At 57.9% G+C, this 20,556-nt stretch overlaps 1 protein-coding gene across 1 annotated transcript in view; it reads right to left on the reverse strand.

The window, feature by feature from the left end:
- CACNA2D2 (calcium voltage-gated channel auxiliary subunit alpha2delta 2) overlaps positions 1-20,556 on the reverse strand; it is a 149,047-nt gene that overhangs the window by 85,113 nt on the left and 43,378 nt on the right. The window contains 1 exon segment of the mRNA XM_015587162.1: positions 19,529-19,610. Coding sequence (XP_015442648.1) covers positions 19,529-19,610 — 82 coding nt within the window.

Raw genomic sequence — 20,556 nt, forward strand, 5'->3', positions numbered from 1 at the left:
GAAGGAGGAAGAAGTGCATCAATCATGGCCTGAGACGGACAGGTAGGTGGGCGGGGCTCAGCCCTATCTGGAATGAAGGTCTGGGCCAGGGTGACAGGAATCTAGAACAGGTGGGAGAGGAAGGGGGGGATGTGTGCCAACGGTGGCCTCTATTTTGGAGGCCACAGCTCACCCCGCCCCACCCTTCCTCTTCTGAGGGATCTAAGTGACACAAGAGTGGGCTGCTGTGGACGATGCTTAGGTCTGCCCAAGGATCAGCACCCATCATCTCCTGACCACTACATGCTGGCAGCCCAGGCTGAGTCTCTTTGTCTCTCCCCCGACTGAAGGGAGCCACCTCATCCACGGTCACGCCCCTCCCCAGCAGTAGCCTGCATTCAGTGACTGGGTGGGGTAGGGTACAAAGGCCAGGACCCCTGGACTCCTTTTAGGACATCTCTAAAGAGCCACCCAGCCCCAGAGCTCCCCACGGGCTGGACTGTGGTCAGCTCCTCTCCCTGCTCAGTCCTGCCCAATTGTCTCCTTAACATGCTCAGAGCATCCCCTGTCCCGAATAAACCTTCTGTGTGCAAATCTTACAGCCTCAGAGTCTGTTTCCCAGGAACATGACATAAGACAGAGAGCCCAGGCCTGCCTGCCCCCACCCCCAGTGTTAAACCCTGGGCTAGCCTACAGAGGCCCAAGAGAGCCCAGCCATGGCGGCCACTAGATCTTTAGCCCCCCAGACCTACACTCACACCCCAAACCCTGCATTCAGGCCTCACCCCTTCTGTTTGAACCCCGGTCTGTCTGAACTCCCATGACCACCATTGCCATGACTTCCATAATTCCTGGCAGAACAAGACAAGGGGGCAGGCAACGGGCTCAGGCAGCTTGGAGGAGACAGCTCGCCTTGGCTGAGAGCGGTGGAGAGGGTTTCCACAGAGGAGGTCTTGAGGGGTTCAGGTAGGTAGTTGTGCTAGGAAAGATGCTGCAGGAAGAGGGACCAGTGAGGGTGAAAGCTGGGAGGCAGGCCCATTCGGGGGGCGAGGAGCCCTGGTCTGGGGTGGTGAGTCAGGGGAGGGAGGTGTGATCTGTGTGAAGGTCGCAGTCGACACAGACCAGACTCGGGTCCTGCATCTGTTGTGCCCTGCCCCCCGCCTCACTGTGTCCCATCTCCCCCCCAGGTTCCAGTGCCTGCTCTGAATGGCCAATGAGGACATCTGATTGGCTCATCAAGGGCAAATAATAGCTTTTGCTGAATTCAGCTGCAGCCAATCAGAGGCAATCAAGCACACAAGCTGCCTGGCGGGCCACGCAGGCGGGCGCACCCACAGGCACCAGAACTGGCCCCTCAGTCAGGTTCCGAAGCTTCCCTCTCCCCCTTGTGTGGGAGCACTGGGGTGGGGGTCTGGGGAGCTGACTCTGGGAGGCCTCAAGAAGAGAAGAAGGGACCCCGTTTACCTGGCACCTGCTGTGTACTCAGAGCTCAGAGGACACACCCCTCACACAGCTCTGCGGAGCAGGCCCAGCTCACAGGCCCGGTGGGGGCCCCCTTAGGAGAAGCTCTGCCGAACCCCACAACAGCCTCCCAGCATCTGTCCCTCGGCCGCCATGCCGTACTCCTGGGCATCTCTACGCCGAGTTTTTGCTTCTTCCCTGAGGAGAGGGGAGCCTCCAATCAGACCCCGGGAAGCAATTTTTCAATCTCCAACTGCAAACACTAATACCGCCGAAGCTAATTTTACAGATTTCCACTTCGAGGCCTCGCCTTTGTCCCAGAATCCCTCAGCCTGGGAGATTAGTAGTTTAGAGGCTGGAAAAAATAAGGTATTTTAAAATTCAGCATAAAACTCACTTAGACTCAGTGAGCTAAAAAAAAAAAAAAAACGAGGAAAACAAGACCTGTGTTTTCACAAAGATGAGCACCGCTTTTTTTAAATCAGTAAAGAGCCTGTTGGTGAGAGAGGAGCCAGGCCTGGTGCCTGCTCCCTGGGTGGCTGGAGGAAGGCACCGTTCCAGCCCCTAGCCACTTGCAGCCCCTGAGGCCTGCTCAGACCACAGCCTAGGGAGGGACGGAGATGGAGAACAGTCAGGTCCCCATCCTGCACGCTGAGAACCGGTGGGCCCTCTGCTTGAGGCTCTGAGATGTGCGTACCCTTTGAAGCCACCCAGGAATTCCCTGATCCCAACCTCAAAACCTGCCGAGCTGCAGAGAAAGGCTTTGGCCCCTGGGCTAGAACAGGCCACAAGGGTGCTGCCCACTTTGCCAAAGAGTCTGATTACATTCCAAAGCAGACTCCTTCCAGGCCTCAGTTTCCCTCTCAAACCAAATGGCCCAAGTCCCCAGCCACACGAACACCCCCACCCCCACCAGTGTCATGCAGCCCAGCACTGCACACCCTCTGCCAATGCGCACCCCAGGCCACGCACTCGGACCCTCGCCCCGGCTCAGACAGGCGCGAGACGAGTTTGGTGGCTCATTCCACCAGCACCTCTATCGCATCTCTCACAGAGGAACGGCGTGATCACTGGCTCTCCTGGGGGCCACAGGCTCAGAAACATTCTAATGAAAAATAAATGTATTTACAGGGAGACGTCAAAGCCGCCAGGACGAGTCAAAGTAACATGCCTGTGACTAGCACGCGGGCTCCTATTTCTTCCTCTTCCACGCTCCAGAGCTGCTCCTGCGGCGTGCAGAGATAAATATTTTAAATAGCGACACTTTGGCAATGCACGGTTATGCAAGACAAGGAATAATTAGAAAATAAATTACTTTTTTTAAACACAGCGTTACAAACATCGAGCGCGTCAGATTACAGCTCTCTGCAGTCCAGGGCCACCCAGCTCCAGAGGCCAGCACAGCAAGGACCTTGGGGAGCCACCGCACGCCAGCCTGTCCCCACAGCCCCCAGAAAGTAATGTCCCCTCCCGCTCGTTTGGGAGGCTCCCAGAATCGAGTCGAAGACCACACTTGGCAGCTTCCAGAAAATCTCGGCGATGGAAAGGCTTCCTCCAGCGTCTCACCAGCAGTGGCGCAGACTAAAAATAGTTTAATCTCCTTGAAAGCAAAAGGAGCAATCAGCAAAACAGTCACTCGGGCCTGCATGCTCCCCCCGCGGATCCTCACCACACTGCCCCCGTCCATCCGGGCCTGTCCCCGGTGACAAGCAGCATCAACTTCCGACGGGTCCCTGGGCAGCATCCTGAGACCCCCCCACCCCCATCTGAGGATGGCATCTCTTGTCCATCATCCAGGACTCCTGTCTGTAGCACCAGACGGAATTACATGCATGTGTCCTATAAACCTTGTGGCACCCAGGAGGGGGGCAGGACAGGGAGTGTTATCCCTGCTTTACGATGAGAAAACTGAGGCACAGGGAGGTGGAGTCGTCTGCCCAAGGCTACACATGGTGAAGAAGGACTCAGACCCAGGGTTTGTCGCTAGCCCAGGCTGCGTGTTAATGAACTCTGCGGAAAAAAGCCTGGTGGCTTTTAATTAGCACCTAATCTGAGTCTCCGTGCTTGGCTCCCAGAAAACAAATGATGCCCAGGGCAAGAAGGCACAAAGGTGGTAGGGAGCGGGTTGAGAGAGGCTCACACATTCAGGGACTAGGAATAGGGCCAGTTCCGAGCACGGCTGAGTGGGTCTGTCACATAGATGTGTCTTGCTTGCTGCAGCTGGAATGACATCGTGACTTCATTTCACCCATCAGCCTGGGATAGGGTCTGGACACTTGTGTTCTGGCTGCAGCTCGGCCACCAGCTGTGTGGCTGAGGGCCTGTCCTTGCCCTCTCTGGACCTCGATTTCCCTAGAGATTGGCCAAGATGATCTGAGGAACTGAGGGCCTGCCAGGAACCCTGCTGTCCTCCCAGGCCTGCTGCACATGCTCTCCGCCCCTCACTCAGTCCTACCTCTGGGGCTTTGTCCCCCTGTCCTCCTTCTACACCTATCTGCCCCAAACCAGGAGCATGGACAGTGTCCTGTTCCCTCACCTGGTTTTATAGGAGGAAACTCAAAAACAAGGACGAGAAGGTCATGTGCCCAAGGCCAACCCAAAGAGATCCAGGAGGCACAGCCAAGACCAGCACACGGTCTCCGATCCAGTTCCATGCCCTTCACGATACCCCTCGTGGCCTGCCCGAGAATGTCACCGTCTCTTCAGCCTTCAGAAGTGCCTTCTGTTCCTTCCATTCCCTCATCCTTTATAGAAACCAGGACATCAAGAAGTAAACTGGGTTCTGGTGAGTGGTCCAGCTTGCCCAGTCTCCTGAAGTGCCACTGGAGAAGTTGGAACTGAGGTTTCCTTTCTTACTAAATATTTTTCTGCAGCTCCCTGAAAAAAATTACTCCATGACTCACTCTGAGCTTTTTTAAAAAAGCCTCTGGGTCCACTTCTACAAGATGCTGCACTGTCCGTCCCCATCTGCAGGGGTGAGGGGTGAGGTTCCATCTCCCCTCAGCCCTGGACCCCTCTGCCTTGGCTCCCCAGTCCAGCCCGTGGCCCCCTGACACTGTGGTCCAGATGTGCCCTCCGGGCCAGTTCCTCATCTCCCGTTCCAGCCTTTGGTCCCTGATCTAGCGCTCGGCCCTGCAGCTCCATGTCCCTCTGTCGCCGCTTCCCCATACATGGGACGTGGTTCTGTCACCTGCAGTAACGTCATCATTTCAATGTGGCCCTGAGGGCAGAGACAAACCTTCCCCCTTTACAGACGAGGAAACTGAGGCCCAGGTCACCTGACGTGTGAGGGGCTTCTTTCGGTTTGATTGCTTTGGAGGCCCTGCCAGGGCCTGCTCATAGCAGGTCAATGTTGGGGAACCCCAAAGACTAAGCCCCGACACTCCAAATGGGAGAACGAGAGAACCTTCTCCAGGGAACCTGCAGCCCAGGACGACAGCTTGGCCAGATCACCCAGGATGACCCCCACAGTCCATGAGTCTCCCTACCACACCCAGAGTCCCCGCCTCCACGCTCAGTCCCCCGTCTTTGGCAGGGTTTAGACTTGAGACCCAGAGGGTTCTTAGTCCCACTCCTCAGTTCCTATCCCCCATCTTCTCTGTCTCCTTAAAAATGAGCAGACCGTGCGACACCCCAAACACTAGGGGGAGACAGGCACACAGGAGTCAGAGACCAAAACAAACAAACAAACAAACAAACAAACCGAAAGGAAGGAGCCTGGGCTACACAGGGAGATGAAAGCGTAAAAAATGCCACAAATCGTGTAGACTAGGGTTGAAGAAATAAGTAAACGTATTGTAGGTAATAAGAACTGGATTTCTCGGTGTCGGAGAAGGAAGTCGCCGAAAAGGAAAGGAGGAAGGCTTGAATGAGCCCCGAGAGCTGGCCTGGAGTCGGAGATTTCAGTCTGAACGCATGGTTTTCGGTGTCTGTGCAGAGACGCCGCTAATGATGCAGTTACAGATATGTGCGTCTACCTGGGTCGGGAGACGTACGTACATTCCCTGGAGCTGATGGGAAGAGGGCCTAGCAGTGGCGACACCCCAGTGGCAGTGAGCACACTCAGCGCCCAGATCCTGATTTCTAAATACCATTTGCCAAAAAATGGAACCAGCACTTCTTGGAGAAGTGTCTGATTTCCGGGAAAATACTAAAGGAACTTGGAGTATCTCGCGGTAACACTAAGTAAGGAGATGCTTAAAAGAAGCACGTTGAAAAGGCACAGGACCCAACCCGGGGAAGCTCCCAATGGCCAAAGCTGGAACGATCTGAGCCACAAGATAAATAATGATAATACTGAATTATAACCCACTGAATACATATGCGTGACTCCATACCAATATAAATAACAGGGGAGAATTTCAATTAATAAATGTAGAAGGAATGAGAGACACAGAAAAGCGCCATTAAGACACCGCAGTAGTAAGTGCTGCAGGCGAGCTCCACCAATGGGTGCTAAAATCAACGGGCAAAAGTTTTAGGAGAAACAGGATGTTTGCATAGCCACATTTGCAAAGTTTCTTCCCTGAGACATTTATTAATTACAGAGAGAAAAACAGCCCCTTTACAGTAGAGGAACCAAGCAGACACCACCTTAACCAAGTGACCAAGGCGAATGTCACCAGTAATAAGATACGCTGACATCACGTACCTGATCTGATGTGCTGAGAAGGACACGTCGGTTCTATGAGGTTCTTCCTAAAAATGCATAACCTTGATCTAATCGGAGAGCGACATCGGACAAACCCAAATTCGGGGACATAAACGCAGTCACTGACCAGCGCTTTAAAAGAGTGTCAAGGTCGTGAAAGATAAGGACAGACACGGCAACAGTCACAGACTGGAGACTAAGGAAACGTGACGACTAAACGCAATGTGGGACCCTGGACGGGATCCTGGCGTAGTAAAAGGACATTAGCGCGAAAACTGGCCAAACCCAAACTGGGTCTTCACTTTGATTGAAAGTATCGCAACGTCAACGTCTTCGTCTTGATATTGGTACTATGGTTACGCGCGATGATAACTGCAGAGGAAACTCAGTAAAGGGTTAGGGAATGTCTGGGCTATTTTGGCAACCTCTCCAAGCCTAAAATTATTTCAAAATAATTTTTTTTTAGAGCTATAACACACGCCTCAGAGAGCTACTGACATCATGGCAACCATGAAACAATGAAAGGGCAAGATGTTACTTTTAAGGAGGACCGGAAAGAGATCCCGGAAATTAAAAACATGGTAACGAAATGTAAAAAAACTTGATAGAAAGGTTGGAAGATAAAATTGAGAAATCTCCTGATTGAAAGACACAGAGATGGAAAACTGCACAGAAAAAAAGGAAAGAAAAGGGTCTGAGTTAAAGGCTCTAGAAAGAGAAAAGAGAAAAGAGGAAATAGTCGAAGAAATCATTCAAGAAAACCTCCCAGCACTGAAGGTTTGAAAGTGTCCACCGGGTGGTAAGGAATGAAGTCAGACCCCACTAAAGCTGATCAGTGTGGGATTTCTGAACACCGGGCACCAGGGGAAAATTCGCAAGTTTCTAGAGGTAAAAATCCGGTCACGTACAGGGCATTGGGAATCTGAATGACTCTGGACCGTGTCACGGTGACTCAGGAAGCTGGAAGGAATGGAAGCCGCCTTAGAAATTCTGAGGCACGTGGTTTCCACCCCGGACTGACCCCCCCACCTAAAATCTCTGCCAAGCGTCGGGGGAAATGCATACTTTCTGAGACATGAAAACCTCAAAAGTCTGGCTCCCGTGTACCTTTTCTCAGGAAGCCAACTGAAAAGTTCGCTACCAAAACGAGGGAGAAAACCAGAAACTGAGGAAGAGGAGCCCACAGTACCCAGGAGAAGGGGACTCTGACCCAGAAGAGGGGTGAGGGACGTCCCAGACTCACGTCCGAGCCATAGGCCGGCAGGGCACGCTGTCTTCACGGGAGCAAGCAAGACGGCTCTGGGCGAGACGTCCCTGGATGGCAAATTTGACAGAAGCCCAGATGTGTCTGCATGTAGGAGAGGAAGTCAGATAAAGGGTGGGGAGTTTAGGGGCAGAATTAGCAAAGATTCACCGAAAACTAAGCAACGAACTAACACCAGACCATTGTTACCTGCAAGAAAAGAATGTAAAAATTGTATCCAAAAGTGTGTACTGAAGGTTACAATCCTGCTTAGCATTTGCTCCATCCGGGCAATGTCAACACTGAGTCCTGAGCCGGTCATATCACAATGTGAGGGCAAAGGATGGTCCTGTGAATATTGGGGGTAGGGAGCTAAGCCTTCTTCTCCCCCAGCGGATATCCATGGATAATGCCTAAAACCGAACGATCATAAAGCAGTGGCGTAAGGATGTCATTTAGAGATGCGGATCTCTGAGATTAGAAAGTGGCAGCCTCTGGGGAGTTGGAAGTGGAATGGAGGGGGCTGCTGAGCTCCTAACACAACACGCCTCGTAAAACTACGACTTGATACTATGTGCATGTGTGACGCTGATTTTAAAACCCTAACATTAAAAATCCATCTAGAGATGTAGGAAAAAAATAAGAAGGGAAGAAAGGGGGGGTGGGGAGGAAGGAAGAAAGGAGACAGAAAAACACAGACAGAAGAGTCAGAGGCAGGGGGCTGACTCAAGCCTCTCTCTTTGAGACACGGCCCCCCAAAGGGCAGCAGCGGGCAATAGAGCCCTGTCGATATCGCCATTACCTCTGTCCACTCTTACTGAAAATAAAGACGGTTCAAAGTTTCAGTTCCCTGATCAGCTGAGTACGGAGTCCACGGACCAGGCTCCTTAGACCAAAACATCAATCGATATCGGTGACTCCTTGCTCTCATGCCTCCATTTTCCAAATGGTGGGAGTATTCAGAAAGGAAGTTGATCAGCACCCATCCCGGGGGCAGTGGGTGACAGTGCCAGGTAGGGAGGAAGAAGCTCCAAGTCTTCTACGATGTCTGTACAGCCAGAGAAGCACTCACTACCTTCGCCCCAACTTCCGTTTAAACCTGTGCCCACCTCACCCAGACCCACAGGCAGCCACGCCTGGGGAAGGGCGGGGAGGGGACTGCCTGAGAGGTGGGGCTGAGTGGGCTACGAATGTCCTCGGAGAACGAGACCTTGGACCCAGATCTTCCCCTGGCACGTCTTGTGTCACAAAAGGGAAAACTGAGAGCTAGGCCCCGCCCTCACCCAGGCCTTGTCCAGGCCCAGGAACCTTCGTGCCCCTCCTCGCCTCATGGAGATCCCAGGCCCCTGGGGACCCAAGAATTTGCTGGAGCCTCGGGTGTGATGCTGCTCCAAAACTCACCCTGTATATCCCAAGTTCACTGGGTAGTCACTGCAGAAGGAGCCGCAGGGTCCCCTGGGTCCCTAGGGGGCTGGAGGCAGGTCGCCTGGCCCCATGGGTGGAAGAGACTTTTTCCGGCTCTGCCCAGGGTTTCTAAAGAGGTCTGTGGGTGAGAGGGTGGGGGAAGTCTGCCTCCTGGGGCAGCAGAGGGGCCCCGGTCTTAGCCCCGGAGCCAGTCAGAGGTGGGAGGCAAAAGCCCAATCTGACAGCCTTGCCCAATGCGGGAGTCCGCCCTGCTCCCTGGGAACCCCCAGTCTGCTGTGGAGTGCAGCCACCACCCTCACAATGCTGTGGTCTGAGGGGGAGACAGTGTGCAGGCCCCGGGGGTCCTAGTCTGAGCTGGGAGGCTGCGGACCCTCCTCGATGCAGAGCAGTGGGTTTCCAGGGCCAGCCTCCTGAGGTCCCCACAGAAGGCTCCAGACCTCCGTTCCCCCTCCACTACTTAGCAACTGAGACAATTTACATAATGCATCGAGTATGAGAGCAATAATGGCTGGGGAAGCAGGGTGCCCGTTAGTGGCTCTTTGGGAGGGAAAATACCTGCTCCCACACCACCACCTCCCCCCTCACGGAATAGGGGGGCAGGAAGCTGTAGGGAACCAGGTGGCTTTAAGAGCTTGGCTGCTGCCAAAAGAAGCCCAGAAGGGACAGAGACCCACATGGGAGGAAATGTCCAAAGCACCTGAGTGTGGGACATAAATCCACCCAGCCATGCTCCTGAAGCCTGCGCCCCTGCTGGGCTTGGGCCCTGCACCCAGAGCCTTCAGGGAGGGGCGCTCCAGCGGGGGGGGAGCTGTAGCTGGGAGGCCGGGGAGCCAGGCTGCAGCTGCCCAGGAGGCGGTCATGTTCAAACACAAAGGCGGCGATGGAAGGGGGAGAATACATAAAAATTACTGGCACAGTAATTGCTTTTTATATAAATGTTCTTTTTAAAAGTTTTCCCCAGTGTGAAAGTCCCTCTTTAAAAAGAATAAATTCACCGCACACCAATTTATTCTGCGCCTGTAGATGGAGCATAATGAAGGCTCCTCCGTCAACACCTGATCAAGAGACAAGTGGCTGCCACTTGACCCAGCTTCGGGGTCTCTCTGAACGAGGACACCAGCAGCAACAGGGCCCAGGGGTCTGTGAGGGGTGCAAAAGGGGGCGGCAGGCCCACCTATGAGACTCTGGGCCTCGGGGCGAGCCGCACCAATGCCACCGGCGCCTCAGGAGCTGCGCTCACGTGGAGAATCGGAACACTGAGACACATGGGGGTCTGGGGGAGCCGGCCGGCACGGGGACAGGAGAGGGGAGGCATCTAGCAGGCTTCTGGGGGATCAGGCCCCAGGCCCGCCTGCAGGGAGTGTGGAGGATGATGGCCGATGACAAGGCACCTGGGGGTTACAGGTGCGAGTGGCTTGTCCTGCACTGGAGAAAGCTCCCCGTGGCCTCTAGGTCTGCTCTAAGCCCGCAGGCACCTAAGTGTTCCCCTACTTCCGGGAGGTAACGCTCCGGTGGACCCCAGCCCAGTGCTGGGCAGCCCGGAGCCTGGAAAAACCGCCCCTGCTTGATGCCCCTTCTCAGCCGCAGCTCTCTCATCTATGAAATGGGGACAAGGTCCCAGGTGGCCTCTGTGAGCACTGGACTGGGGACAGCGAGGACTGCCTGCACAAGGCCTGTGCTCGCCACAGGGGGGTCGCTTGGTCTGGCACCTATCTCAGGGCACAGACACAGGGGCGAGGACACGAAGCCACGGCCGCCTTGCCGGGCCACTGCGCACAGCCCAGGCAGAGCGACTGGGGACGCCTACCGTGCACGGGGCGTGGTGAGCGCGCGTGAATGGCAGTGCCTCACCCACAACTGCGACTTCACGGCCTCGCTAATTAATCAGTTAAGTAGTTCTCGCCTGCTCAGGTGACAGAACCGCCGGCAACAGCCTCCTGGCAGTCCCACCCTGGCCCATAAGCGTGCCTGCTCACACCTGTACACGGAGCACAGAGCACCGTGCACTCAGCTGCACACAAGTACACGTACACACTTGCTTGGTCACACCCCCATGAAGCACACTTGCCCGCGGAATCACACTCGAGCACACGCACGAGCGGGGAGAGCACCTGAATGGCTGGGAGGCCCGAAGCCTCCCCGCTCCCCCTGCCCAGGCCACATACTTTGGCCAAGCCTTCAGGTCACTCCTGGAACAGTCCAGCCTCCCTCGCCCCAGCCTGACACCTGAGTGCCCATGCTCCGTGTGGCTAGCTCTCCTCCTGCGCCCTTCCCCATGGCCCCCACACTCACCATTCCCTCACAAAGAGCAGTCGGGGACCCTCGACGTGGGGTCAAATGTGGCAGACCCCACACGAGCTTCCTGCTCCCGGACCGTATGTCACCGAAGCTTTACCGTCACGCACTGGGTCTCAGTTTCCCGTGTGGGACTGGATGTCTTCGAGTCCTATGGGAGCCTTGTCCTCTTCCTTCTCAGTCCTTAGACACTTACCCACCCACCGAGCAGTTGCTAGCTGAGCACCTACTCCATGCCAGCACGGCAGCACATAATGTATGTTTGCACACTGCAGGCGTGCTGGACGGCACGTCCTCTAAGGTGGGGGCCTGGCCCCCGGCCCTACCAGCCTGGGTTCCCTGATTCATGAAAACCAAGGATGGACAACGGGGGGCCTGAGGAGTCTGCCCAGGATCCACCCCCTGCCTACATCTCTCCACCACAGGGAGCTGGCCAGCACCCTGCAGGACACCAAGTCCCAGGGCTGAGAGGCAGAGATGGGAAAGTAGGATGTGTGGGGCTCCGTAACCCTTTCCCAAACACTAGCTCTCTGCTCACAAGGAGAGGGAGCTGTGCTCGGAGAGGGTGGAGGGAGCCCGGGTGAGCCTTCGTCTCTTGCCTGGTCGTGGTAAATGCTGCTCATACTGCCCCTGGGGCCGGCTGTGGTTTGTCAGAACCAATTACTTCTCTGCCTCTGCCAAATGCTCGGGGCTCCATGAATCTCAGGCAAGTGTCCCCGTGGCTGCCACCAATCCAGCGATGGATGGGGGTGGAGGAGGGACGAATGCAGATCGGGTCAGCCAACCCTGGGGGCCCAGCACGGAAACCCATCCCCCATCTCCCACCCTGGGTCACCCAGATCAGTCCCTGGCTCTGAGCGTGCTGTCCTTCTGCTTTCCAGAAGAGGGTACAGGGGCCGGAGCAGACTGGCCTCTCTTCAACCACCCGCACGTGCTGAGTCTCCATCGGAGTTGACCCCCAGCTGTCCTGATGCAAGGCCAGCCACTCTGGGGACCGCAGAGGACAGCCAGACTATTCTTCAGAACACTCTGCCATGTGAGCGTGTGTGCATGCACATGTGTGTGTGTGCATGTGTATGTGGAGGGGGGGTCTTGCCTTAGGAAACTATGACAGACCAACATCCAGATTCCCAAGATGAAAGGATTGAGGGGTGCCCCCTTCAGGGAAGGAGACCGCAGCAAAGCCACGGGCTCTCAACCACAGCTTCCAGAGAGGGCGGCGCGGGCTGTCCGCGGACAAAGTCCTGACCACGCCTGAGACTCAAACTGAGGGGCCCCAGAGAACCCGCCAAAGATCCCTGGCACTGCCACCCTGAAGAGTCTCCGACACTCAGCCTGACCTCGGCCACTCTATTTTCGGACCCATTGATCTCCCATCCCCAGTGCCGACACCTGGGGCCACCCAGAGACCTGTGGCTTCCACCCAGCCAAGCCCTAGGCTCTCCAAGTGCACGGGGCCTGCTGACTACTCTGAGAAATGGACTTACAGGCCTCTCCTGGATTCAGGGGCCCTTTCCATCACCTGCGCCCACAGCCTCCCCAGGGGTGCCTCTGCAGCCGCCCACCCTTCCCTGGCCCATGGGCCCTGCTTCTTCTAACCCTGGTGGCCTTTGTGCCTCTTCTAGTAAGGTCCCCAAAAGATGTCATGGTCAGCAGGTACTACAGACAGAATGTGTGAGTCTCCCCTGGATTCATGTGTAGAAACTTAATCCCCATGTGACGGTGTTTGGAGGTGGGCACTTTGGGAGGCGACTAGACCAAGAAGGCAGAGGCCTCATGACTGTGGACGTCCCAGGGAGACCCTTGCCCCTCCCACCACGCGAGGACGTGGCGGGACGACCGCCGTCTGTGGAATGGGCCTTCACTGGACTCGAACCTGTCGATGCTCTTGTCTTGGACCCCCCCAGGCCCAGACCATGGGAAATGAATCTGTCATTTGTCAGCCACCCAGTCTGCGGTGTTCTGTTAGGGCCACCCGGACGACTAAGACGGCGGGGAAAGGGAACCGATGTCCAAACTCCTGGGCCGAGACAAGCAAAGGGGACACCTTGGGCATCAGAACGTCCCCAAACTGTGACCAACTCTTAGAAGGGCAGGCGGTTAATAGTGGCAGGGCCCACAAAGGCAGCCTCGCATTTGCGGGGCTCCTTCTGCAGCCTTTCCTTGCCCCTGCTCTCGACATCCTTGCGTCTCCCATGAGCATGGGGGTGCTAGGATCCCCATTCCACAGGGCTCAGAGAAGCAGGACAGCATGCCCCAGGTGCCGCAGTGCGGGAAAGCCCAGCCCCGCCGTTCCCGCCTACTGCGCTCTCCACCACCGCCCAGCACGGCATGGGCTCCAGGTTCAAATCTCAGTTCTGTCATTTACCGCCAGCTCGGGGGGCCTCAGGCAGGTCCCACCTTCAGAAGGCACAGCTCTTGTCTCCGCTCTAAGCTGTTTGTTCCCTATCCTCTGGGAACTGACTTCTAATGTGGCCCCATGGTGACTTCCTGGCACAGGCCGGAAGCTGGTGGCCCCTCCCCCAGGCCTGTTACCACAAGCCATGCGGGTCTGCTGAGCCCACCCAGGGGTGCCTCTCCCACAGACCTGTCCCCTCCACACCCACAGCCTCCACGGAAGCCTGGGCAGCACCTCCCTGCTGAGGCCATCCCAGAACCCCCGAGGCCTCCTGGCCAGACTCCCTGGCCTGGCGTTCCCCTGCCGGACTCCAGGAGCGACAGGCTCTGACTGGCCATAGATGCAACCACCCACTCACGAGCCCTGGGGACCTTCCTGTCACTGCATCCTCCACCTGCTGTGGCTCTTCCCACCGATGACCCTCACACTCTGGTGAGCAGGGAGCAGAGGGGCCTGGGTGGGGACAGGGGCTGAGAAGGGACGGGTACTGGCCCAGCCTTAGCAGCCCCGGAGCCGTCCGGGCCAGGTGTCTCGGGGGCAGCCCCCCGCCACACACTGACCTCCCTGCACCCCTTTCTGGTGCGGGGTGTGCAGGAGACCCAAGTCAGTCAGCTGGCCCTCAGGCAGGAGGTCCTGCCACAGATGAAATGGCTTTTGAAAATCTTCTCAAAAATGGAATTTTCTCCTTCAGGCGACAACGGAGGGTGTGTGGGGAGGTGGCAAACAGAGGGGTGACAGCCAGCCCCTCCAACCCTATGTCTCCCCACACAGTGCTCAGGAGAGCATTCTGAGACCTCGCAGTGTGTGTGTGTGTGTGTATGTGTGTGTGCGTGTGCGTGTGTGTGTGTGTGTGGCGGGGTGCCAGAAGGGGCCACCCCCAGGGCAGGACCTGGGAAGGAAAGAGGTGGCAAGCAGGCTGGGCTGGGGGGACAAAGAGGGGTCCGAGCAGGGCTTCAGCTGGGCGCCCCTGTATCTGCCTGTGTGTATCCAATTATGCTCAAGCGGAGGCCTCGCCACGTTCCAGACGCCCTCTCAGGAGCTCCCGCCCCCAGCCCCACGCATCCCCGCTGGGTGCTGAGCAAGAGGACCATATGGAGGGAATAATAAGACAATTAACTTTCCATTAAAGAATAATATATGTGGGTTTTTAGGGAGGCGAGCGGCAGCGATCACTACCCAGCAGCATATTTCACACCCGCCCCCCACCCCGACTCACCCTGCACCCCGATCATCTATGCCAGGAGAGGAGGGCACTGCTGGGCCTCACTGGGAGGTGGCCGGAGGAGGGGAGGGGGCTGCGTGAGGAGCAGGCACAGAGCCCCTAGGACAGGGGTTCTGAGGCTCCCAAGCCTTAAGGAGGAGCTGTGACGGGCCTGGGGGCCTCGCTCACCACCCCTCCCTTCCTCTGAGACATCGGCCGCGCTGGTCCTATGTGAGGGGTCTGCCTGGCCAAGGAGCTGCAGGCCTGTGTCTTGGGGTGCGTGTGAACCACACTGCTCTGAGGGGCCGAGCATGGGGTCTGAGGGCCGCATTGCTTGAGCTCCCCTTCCTGGCACTCCTGGGGCTGCTTCCATCCCCTGCTCACCTCCTCTTCTGCCCCAGCTCTGCTCAGAGCTTCCCCAGCACTTTGGACCCTGCCAGCCCGGCCCAAGATGCCCAGAGAGAACCCTCCCCAAACAGGGGCGAACGCACCCTCAGCCAGCACCCCACGAGCCAGGGTGTGAGTGTGCACATGTTTCGCAAGTTGTGGGGAGGGGGAAGGGAGAGGCCAGGCTCAAAGACACCTACACGGACGCCCTCAGGAAGGGGGCCCTCGATGTGGCCAGACTCTGGTCCTTGCCGGGAGCCAGCTCCAGCTGTGGCACTCTGCAAATATCGATTACACATTCCCAGGGAGCACTGAGTAGATGGGGTGCGGGGACGGCCAGGGGCAGACGAGATGGGCTGGGGCTGCAGCGCTGTCACGGGTTCGGAAGCGCCATTCCTGGCTACGCAGAGTGGGGATACACGGACACCCCTGGTCTGGATTACCATGACTGCCTAGAGAAGAACAGCAGTGGGGAGCGGCGTGGGAGACCTGCCGTCAGGGAGCTGCAGGTCCTGGGGTGCTGCTCTGTGGACGTAGCTCAGCAGTCTAGGGGAGGAGCTGCCCCCGGAAGGCTCCTCCAGGCAGGCCCCGGGCCTGCACTTCTGCCTTGATACTTCTCAACAATCCCGGCACTACTCAGGCCTGGCCTCCAGGATGGGACTGGCTGGTGGGGACAGTTGGCCAGGACCTTGGTTTCCCCATTTGTATGACAGGACCATGGGAGTAACCAGAAGCTGGGCTATAAGACCCTCGTGGGAGCTGAGGTGACAGAGATGTGAGCAGGGCTCAGGCCATTTCTGCCCCGACCTGGGGGCCAGGTACAAGAGGAGGCTGAGGGAACGGACAAAGGTCCTCGTAGGAGCAGACTTGGCTTGAGCCTCTCCAGAGGGTGGCGTGTAGTCCCCAGAAGTGGCCATCCCAGGTCTCTGCTCCCGACCCAACTCTGGCCAGGCAGCCTTCCCTCACCTCCAACCCCACCCCTGACAGGGGGTCTTCTCTCTTCCTTCTACAGAGACCCTCCAAGGTCAGTGTCTCCCCCAGCTCAGGACCCCCTCTCAGGGCTGGTGCACCTGATAAGTGCTGGTTCTTCCTCATATCTGACTATAATCTCCTCTTCTATATGATGTCCCCACCTGGACACCCAGTCAGAAGGGGGTAGGTCCCTAGCTGTACCTGTCAGAGTGACCTGGGCTTCGGAGTAGGGAGACCGGCCGTCTCCACATCCTCCCCCATGCACCCCTAGGCACCTGATGAATTATTCATCCTGATCAGCTTCATTATGTAAATGAGCTCAGAGCCTAAGCATATGCTCTCTGTTCTCCCCCTCCCCCCCACAGGATGGGGACAATATGGTGCTGATGGGGGAGGGTAGAGAAGGGGCTCGAGAGAACGCAGGACAGGGCAGACTGCAGTAGGGTCCACACTCTTGTGACCTGTTCGTGGCAGAAGCTGGCCAGGGCTGGGGGGAAGGTGGGGCTGGGTTACCCAGCGGGGCATGGCTCAGGAGCGTCTAGCTAAACATGGGGGTGAGTATGGTGCCTGAACGCCAGGCCGCAGCAGGACCTCTTAGTGTGTGCTGGGGTTAGATGAGGAGATACGATGGGGTCTTTACGGACAGCCCCCATGCTCCACTGAGGTGCGCCATCGTTTCCGACCTGCGACTGGGCCGCGGTCTGCACCCAGCCATGCCCCGCGGGGCGGTGGCCAGGCCGAGAGGAGCAAAGTGCCGAGGCAAGGAAAATGCTCCCAAATGCCACCGTCTGCAGTTTCTGAATTCTCGCAGCTGCCAGCTCTTGTGGCTCCCAGCTTCTGGGGGTGGGGTGGCCTCTAGATTGGGACAGGCAGAGGAGAGGGCAGCTGTGCAGAAGGAGAAGGCCAAGGGGGCCCGGATGCCAGCTTCACTCAGCTCCAAGGTGTTTGAGGCGGCTCAGAAGCAGCTCAGGGAGGCCTGGGGAGGGGCGGCCCCAACGGGAGAGCTGGTGCCAGGGTCCACGGGAGCTGGGTCAGGGCTCTGCTGCCAGCACCCCCTGACCCGTCAGGGCTGGGCACGGGCTGGATACACGGCCCTCTCACGCGCATTTGAGGGAGAGCCGGGGTGGCTCGGTCAGGCTGGGGGCTGGGCCGTGGGGGTGGGGCGCTCGTCGGTTGGCCCCTCAGGGTTGTCCTTTTCCTCTAGAATTCTTCACCTGCTCTCCTGCCGCCCACCTCACCAGAGAGCCCCGTGCCAAGGAATAGCCCCAGAGCTGTCAGCGGGAAGTAAGAGGCTGAGGAAGCAGGTGAGAAAAACCTGGAGCAGGACAGAGCGCCGCCGGGGAGCTGGCAGCCGTCGGCGAGCAGGGGATGCCAGGAGGAGCCGGGATGCTAGGTCAGCACTTCTCCGCCTGCCTCCCAGGCTGGCCACGGCCCCGCCAAGCACGGCCCCTGCTCCAGCCCAGCTCCCAGTTCCCCCAGCTCATCCTGCCCGCCCTTCCGAGAGGAGAGGCAGAGCCAGAGGAGCCCCCTAGAACAGGAATCCAGAGCCCGGGGTCCCGGTGGGGCGGGTGTGGCTGAGGGTGCGGCTCAGTGAAAGTGTCTGGAATCGCTCGCTGCCATCGGAAAGGAAGAGAACATATTCTAGGAGTGAAAAGGATCAACGAGGGAAATTCAAACCTGACTTCTAGAAAACGGGGTGTATCTGTGTCAGTTTGTCCACTGCCATGAATGACCATCCCATCCTCCAGCCAGACCTCCTAGCCACGCCACAGACCGAGAACGAGGACCAGAGAGGGTCCGGGACTCGCCCACGAGCACCCAGCGGCTACGCTGAGCTGGGATTCCATCTCTGGCCCTCGCCGTCCAGGAAGCTCAGAGGCTTGGACAGAATGGAATCTCAGGCACGAAATGTGTACATTAACTGCTCATTGGCAAACTTTCTGGGTCTGAGCTGACGGTGACTACGAACTAACACTGTCCTCCAGGTGTGAATTCAAAGCATGGGCAATTCTTGACTGTTGGTGCATGGTTAACGCCTTCTATTAGGTACATCCTACGTCCAGACGCAAAACTTGGACACATCCAAGGAACTATCATTTCTTCAGTCACCTACACGGCTGCACTTGACCACTGAGGGCCAAGTTAGTGCGGGTGCGATGCCTGAGCATAAATTGACTTCTGCTCTGGAACAGCTTTTCCTACACTTCTTTTCTCTGGAAAGCTCTGCTGGCTTCCGAGCTCGGCTGAGCCCGAGCTTTTCCTACACTTCTTTTCTCTGGAAAGCTCTGCTGGCTTCCGAGCTCGGCTGAGCCAGGGAGAGTTCACAAGGAGAGAGTGGGGTGAGGTGAGTGCAATTCAGGCCCCAGAACCGGGGAAGGGACGTTCGGAGAGGCCGGGCCGCCACAGGGGGACACCCAGCAAGTGGGTGGCTTTGACCTCCAGACCCAGCCTCCCTCTCCCTGCCATGTTACCACCTCGTTAGACACCCCTGATCAGCCCCACCCTGTGCCAGAGGTCCTACGTCCCCAGCCCATGGCAACACACTCACTGCCGCCCCCATTTCCTGGGCGCCCGCTGTCAACTAAGCGTGGGGACAGGGCCGAGGACCACACCCCGTGGCAACTGCCTCACAGGAGCTACAGCTGCGACCGAGAGGGACGACAGGGACGCAGTGCTGGATCTCGCCACCGAGCTCCGGGCCTGGACTCCCCAACAGGAACTGCATTTACTCTGCTGTTCTCGGGACAACCGTTGGCAGGAAATGCCCGCCAATCCCGTTGCACCTTTCGGTCCCAGCCCCCAGCAACGAGCTTCTGGAAGTCTGAGCCGACCTGGGAGTCCCACCCCAGCCCCTCCCAGCGCTCAGCTCTCCCAGCCTCTGGGTCTCTACAGAAAGAGCGACGACGGCTCAGGAGCCTGACAGGGACACATTTTGCAGCCTTCTGGGGGTGACTAATGGCCTAGTCTTCACATCACTATTTCAAACATTAACATAATCTCCCAGATGAATGTGGTTGCTCCCGTCTAATCAATCACCCCTCCTGTCCCCTGATCCCTCATCTCGCCAAGCACCGGCTTTCAACTCATCTCATCTAGGCTTTCAACTCGTCTCATCTCGCATGTGACGACGCCTTGAGGGGCAGCGCTGCTCCCCCGGGGTTGTGTGGCCTGGCCACCACTCACTGCGTGGACGGTCCCTCTGGCTCGCGTGCACAACTGCATCTGCTGGACCGTCCGGGGCCTGGCCTTGCACCCCAGACACAGACCTCGTGCATCTGAAAACCTGCAAAGCCTGACACCCGAGCCAGCCGGGTGCCGCTTGTGCACAGCCACCTCGGCAAGAGCAGGCCGAGCCCCCAAGGAGTCAGTTTTTCTAGTTGCGTCCCCACCTGCACCCATGGGTCCATCAGTGTCCCACCGCGCTGGCTCACCTGCCTCACTCCTTATTTCCGAGGCCCTTCCCTCAGCCCCACCCGGAGGAGGGTCCCCGAGGGAAAGCCATGGCTGCAGGCTTACCTCGCGGAGCTGCTGGACGCCCCCAAAGATCCGCATCACGCCGTCGATCTCCTGCTCCAGGCGCCGGGCCCAGTGCTGCACCCTGCGTGAGAGGACAGAGACATCAGGAGGGCCCGCCTGGTGCTGGCGCAGCCCGGCCCAGCCACCCTGGGGTGCCCAGCGGCAGCCGCCCTTCAGGAACCGGAGTGCGCCTGTGACCCCTTTGAAACGGAGACCCGGAGGCCCAGGGCTCCTTGGACGCCAGGGAGGGGACGGGCTGTTGTTTAAAGGCACCGAGGGAGTCCGACGGCTCCAAGAAGCCTGAAGGGGACTGTTTTCCACTGTGACGAGCCGACCCCTGATGCTGCTGCTCTGAACACGGGGACGCAGGACACCAGGGAGGAGGGGGACGTAAGCGAGCCAGGGCTGCCTCCTGGGTCTTGGAGCATCCTGTCCCCAAGGCTGGGTGGGGTCTGGGGAAGGGGAGGGAACACGAGTCGCTGCTGCCACCACCAAGTCACTGTGTGACCCGGGGCAGGCTCCTGCTCCTCCGGGCTTCCTCTGAGTAGCGGACCCGGGGAGGCCCTGGCGCAGACGGCCCTGGCCTTCCCAGCACCCTGGTAAACAGATGTTTATCTGGGGTACGTCGCTGGATGCCCCACACGACCCACCCACGCACGGGTACGGTTCAGACCATCCCACCCCCTTCTGGGGACCCGGCAAGTCCCATGAGTCCTTCACCTGAGCCACCGGCCTGAGCAGGTCTCCTCCACACTGGCGCCACTTCACAGGGTACGGAAGGGCCCATGAGGACAGGTGGGTCGAGGGTGCTGCACAGGGACCTTTGGAGCGGACAGGTGGCCACATGGACCCGTGTCCCTGTCTTCTCAGAACACGCCCATGGACAGGAAGGGTATCTGGGGAGAGGCCTGGCCCGGGTTCTAACCCGTGACCCTCCTGCAGGCAGTGCCAGATCAGGTGAGCAAAGGGGCTGGCCGGAGAGATGTCGTCCACGCTGCCACAGGCACGTCTGCCGTGACCAGGACCCC

Source organism: Pteropus alecto, unplaced genomic scaffold (assembly GCF_000325575.1).
Source record: "Pteropus alecto unplaced genomic scaffold, ASM32557v1 scaffold53, whole genome shotgun sequence".
Classification (NCBI taxonomy): Eukaryota; Metazoa; Chordata; class Mammalia; order Chiroptera; family Pteropodidae; genus Pteropus; species Pteropus alecto.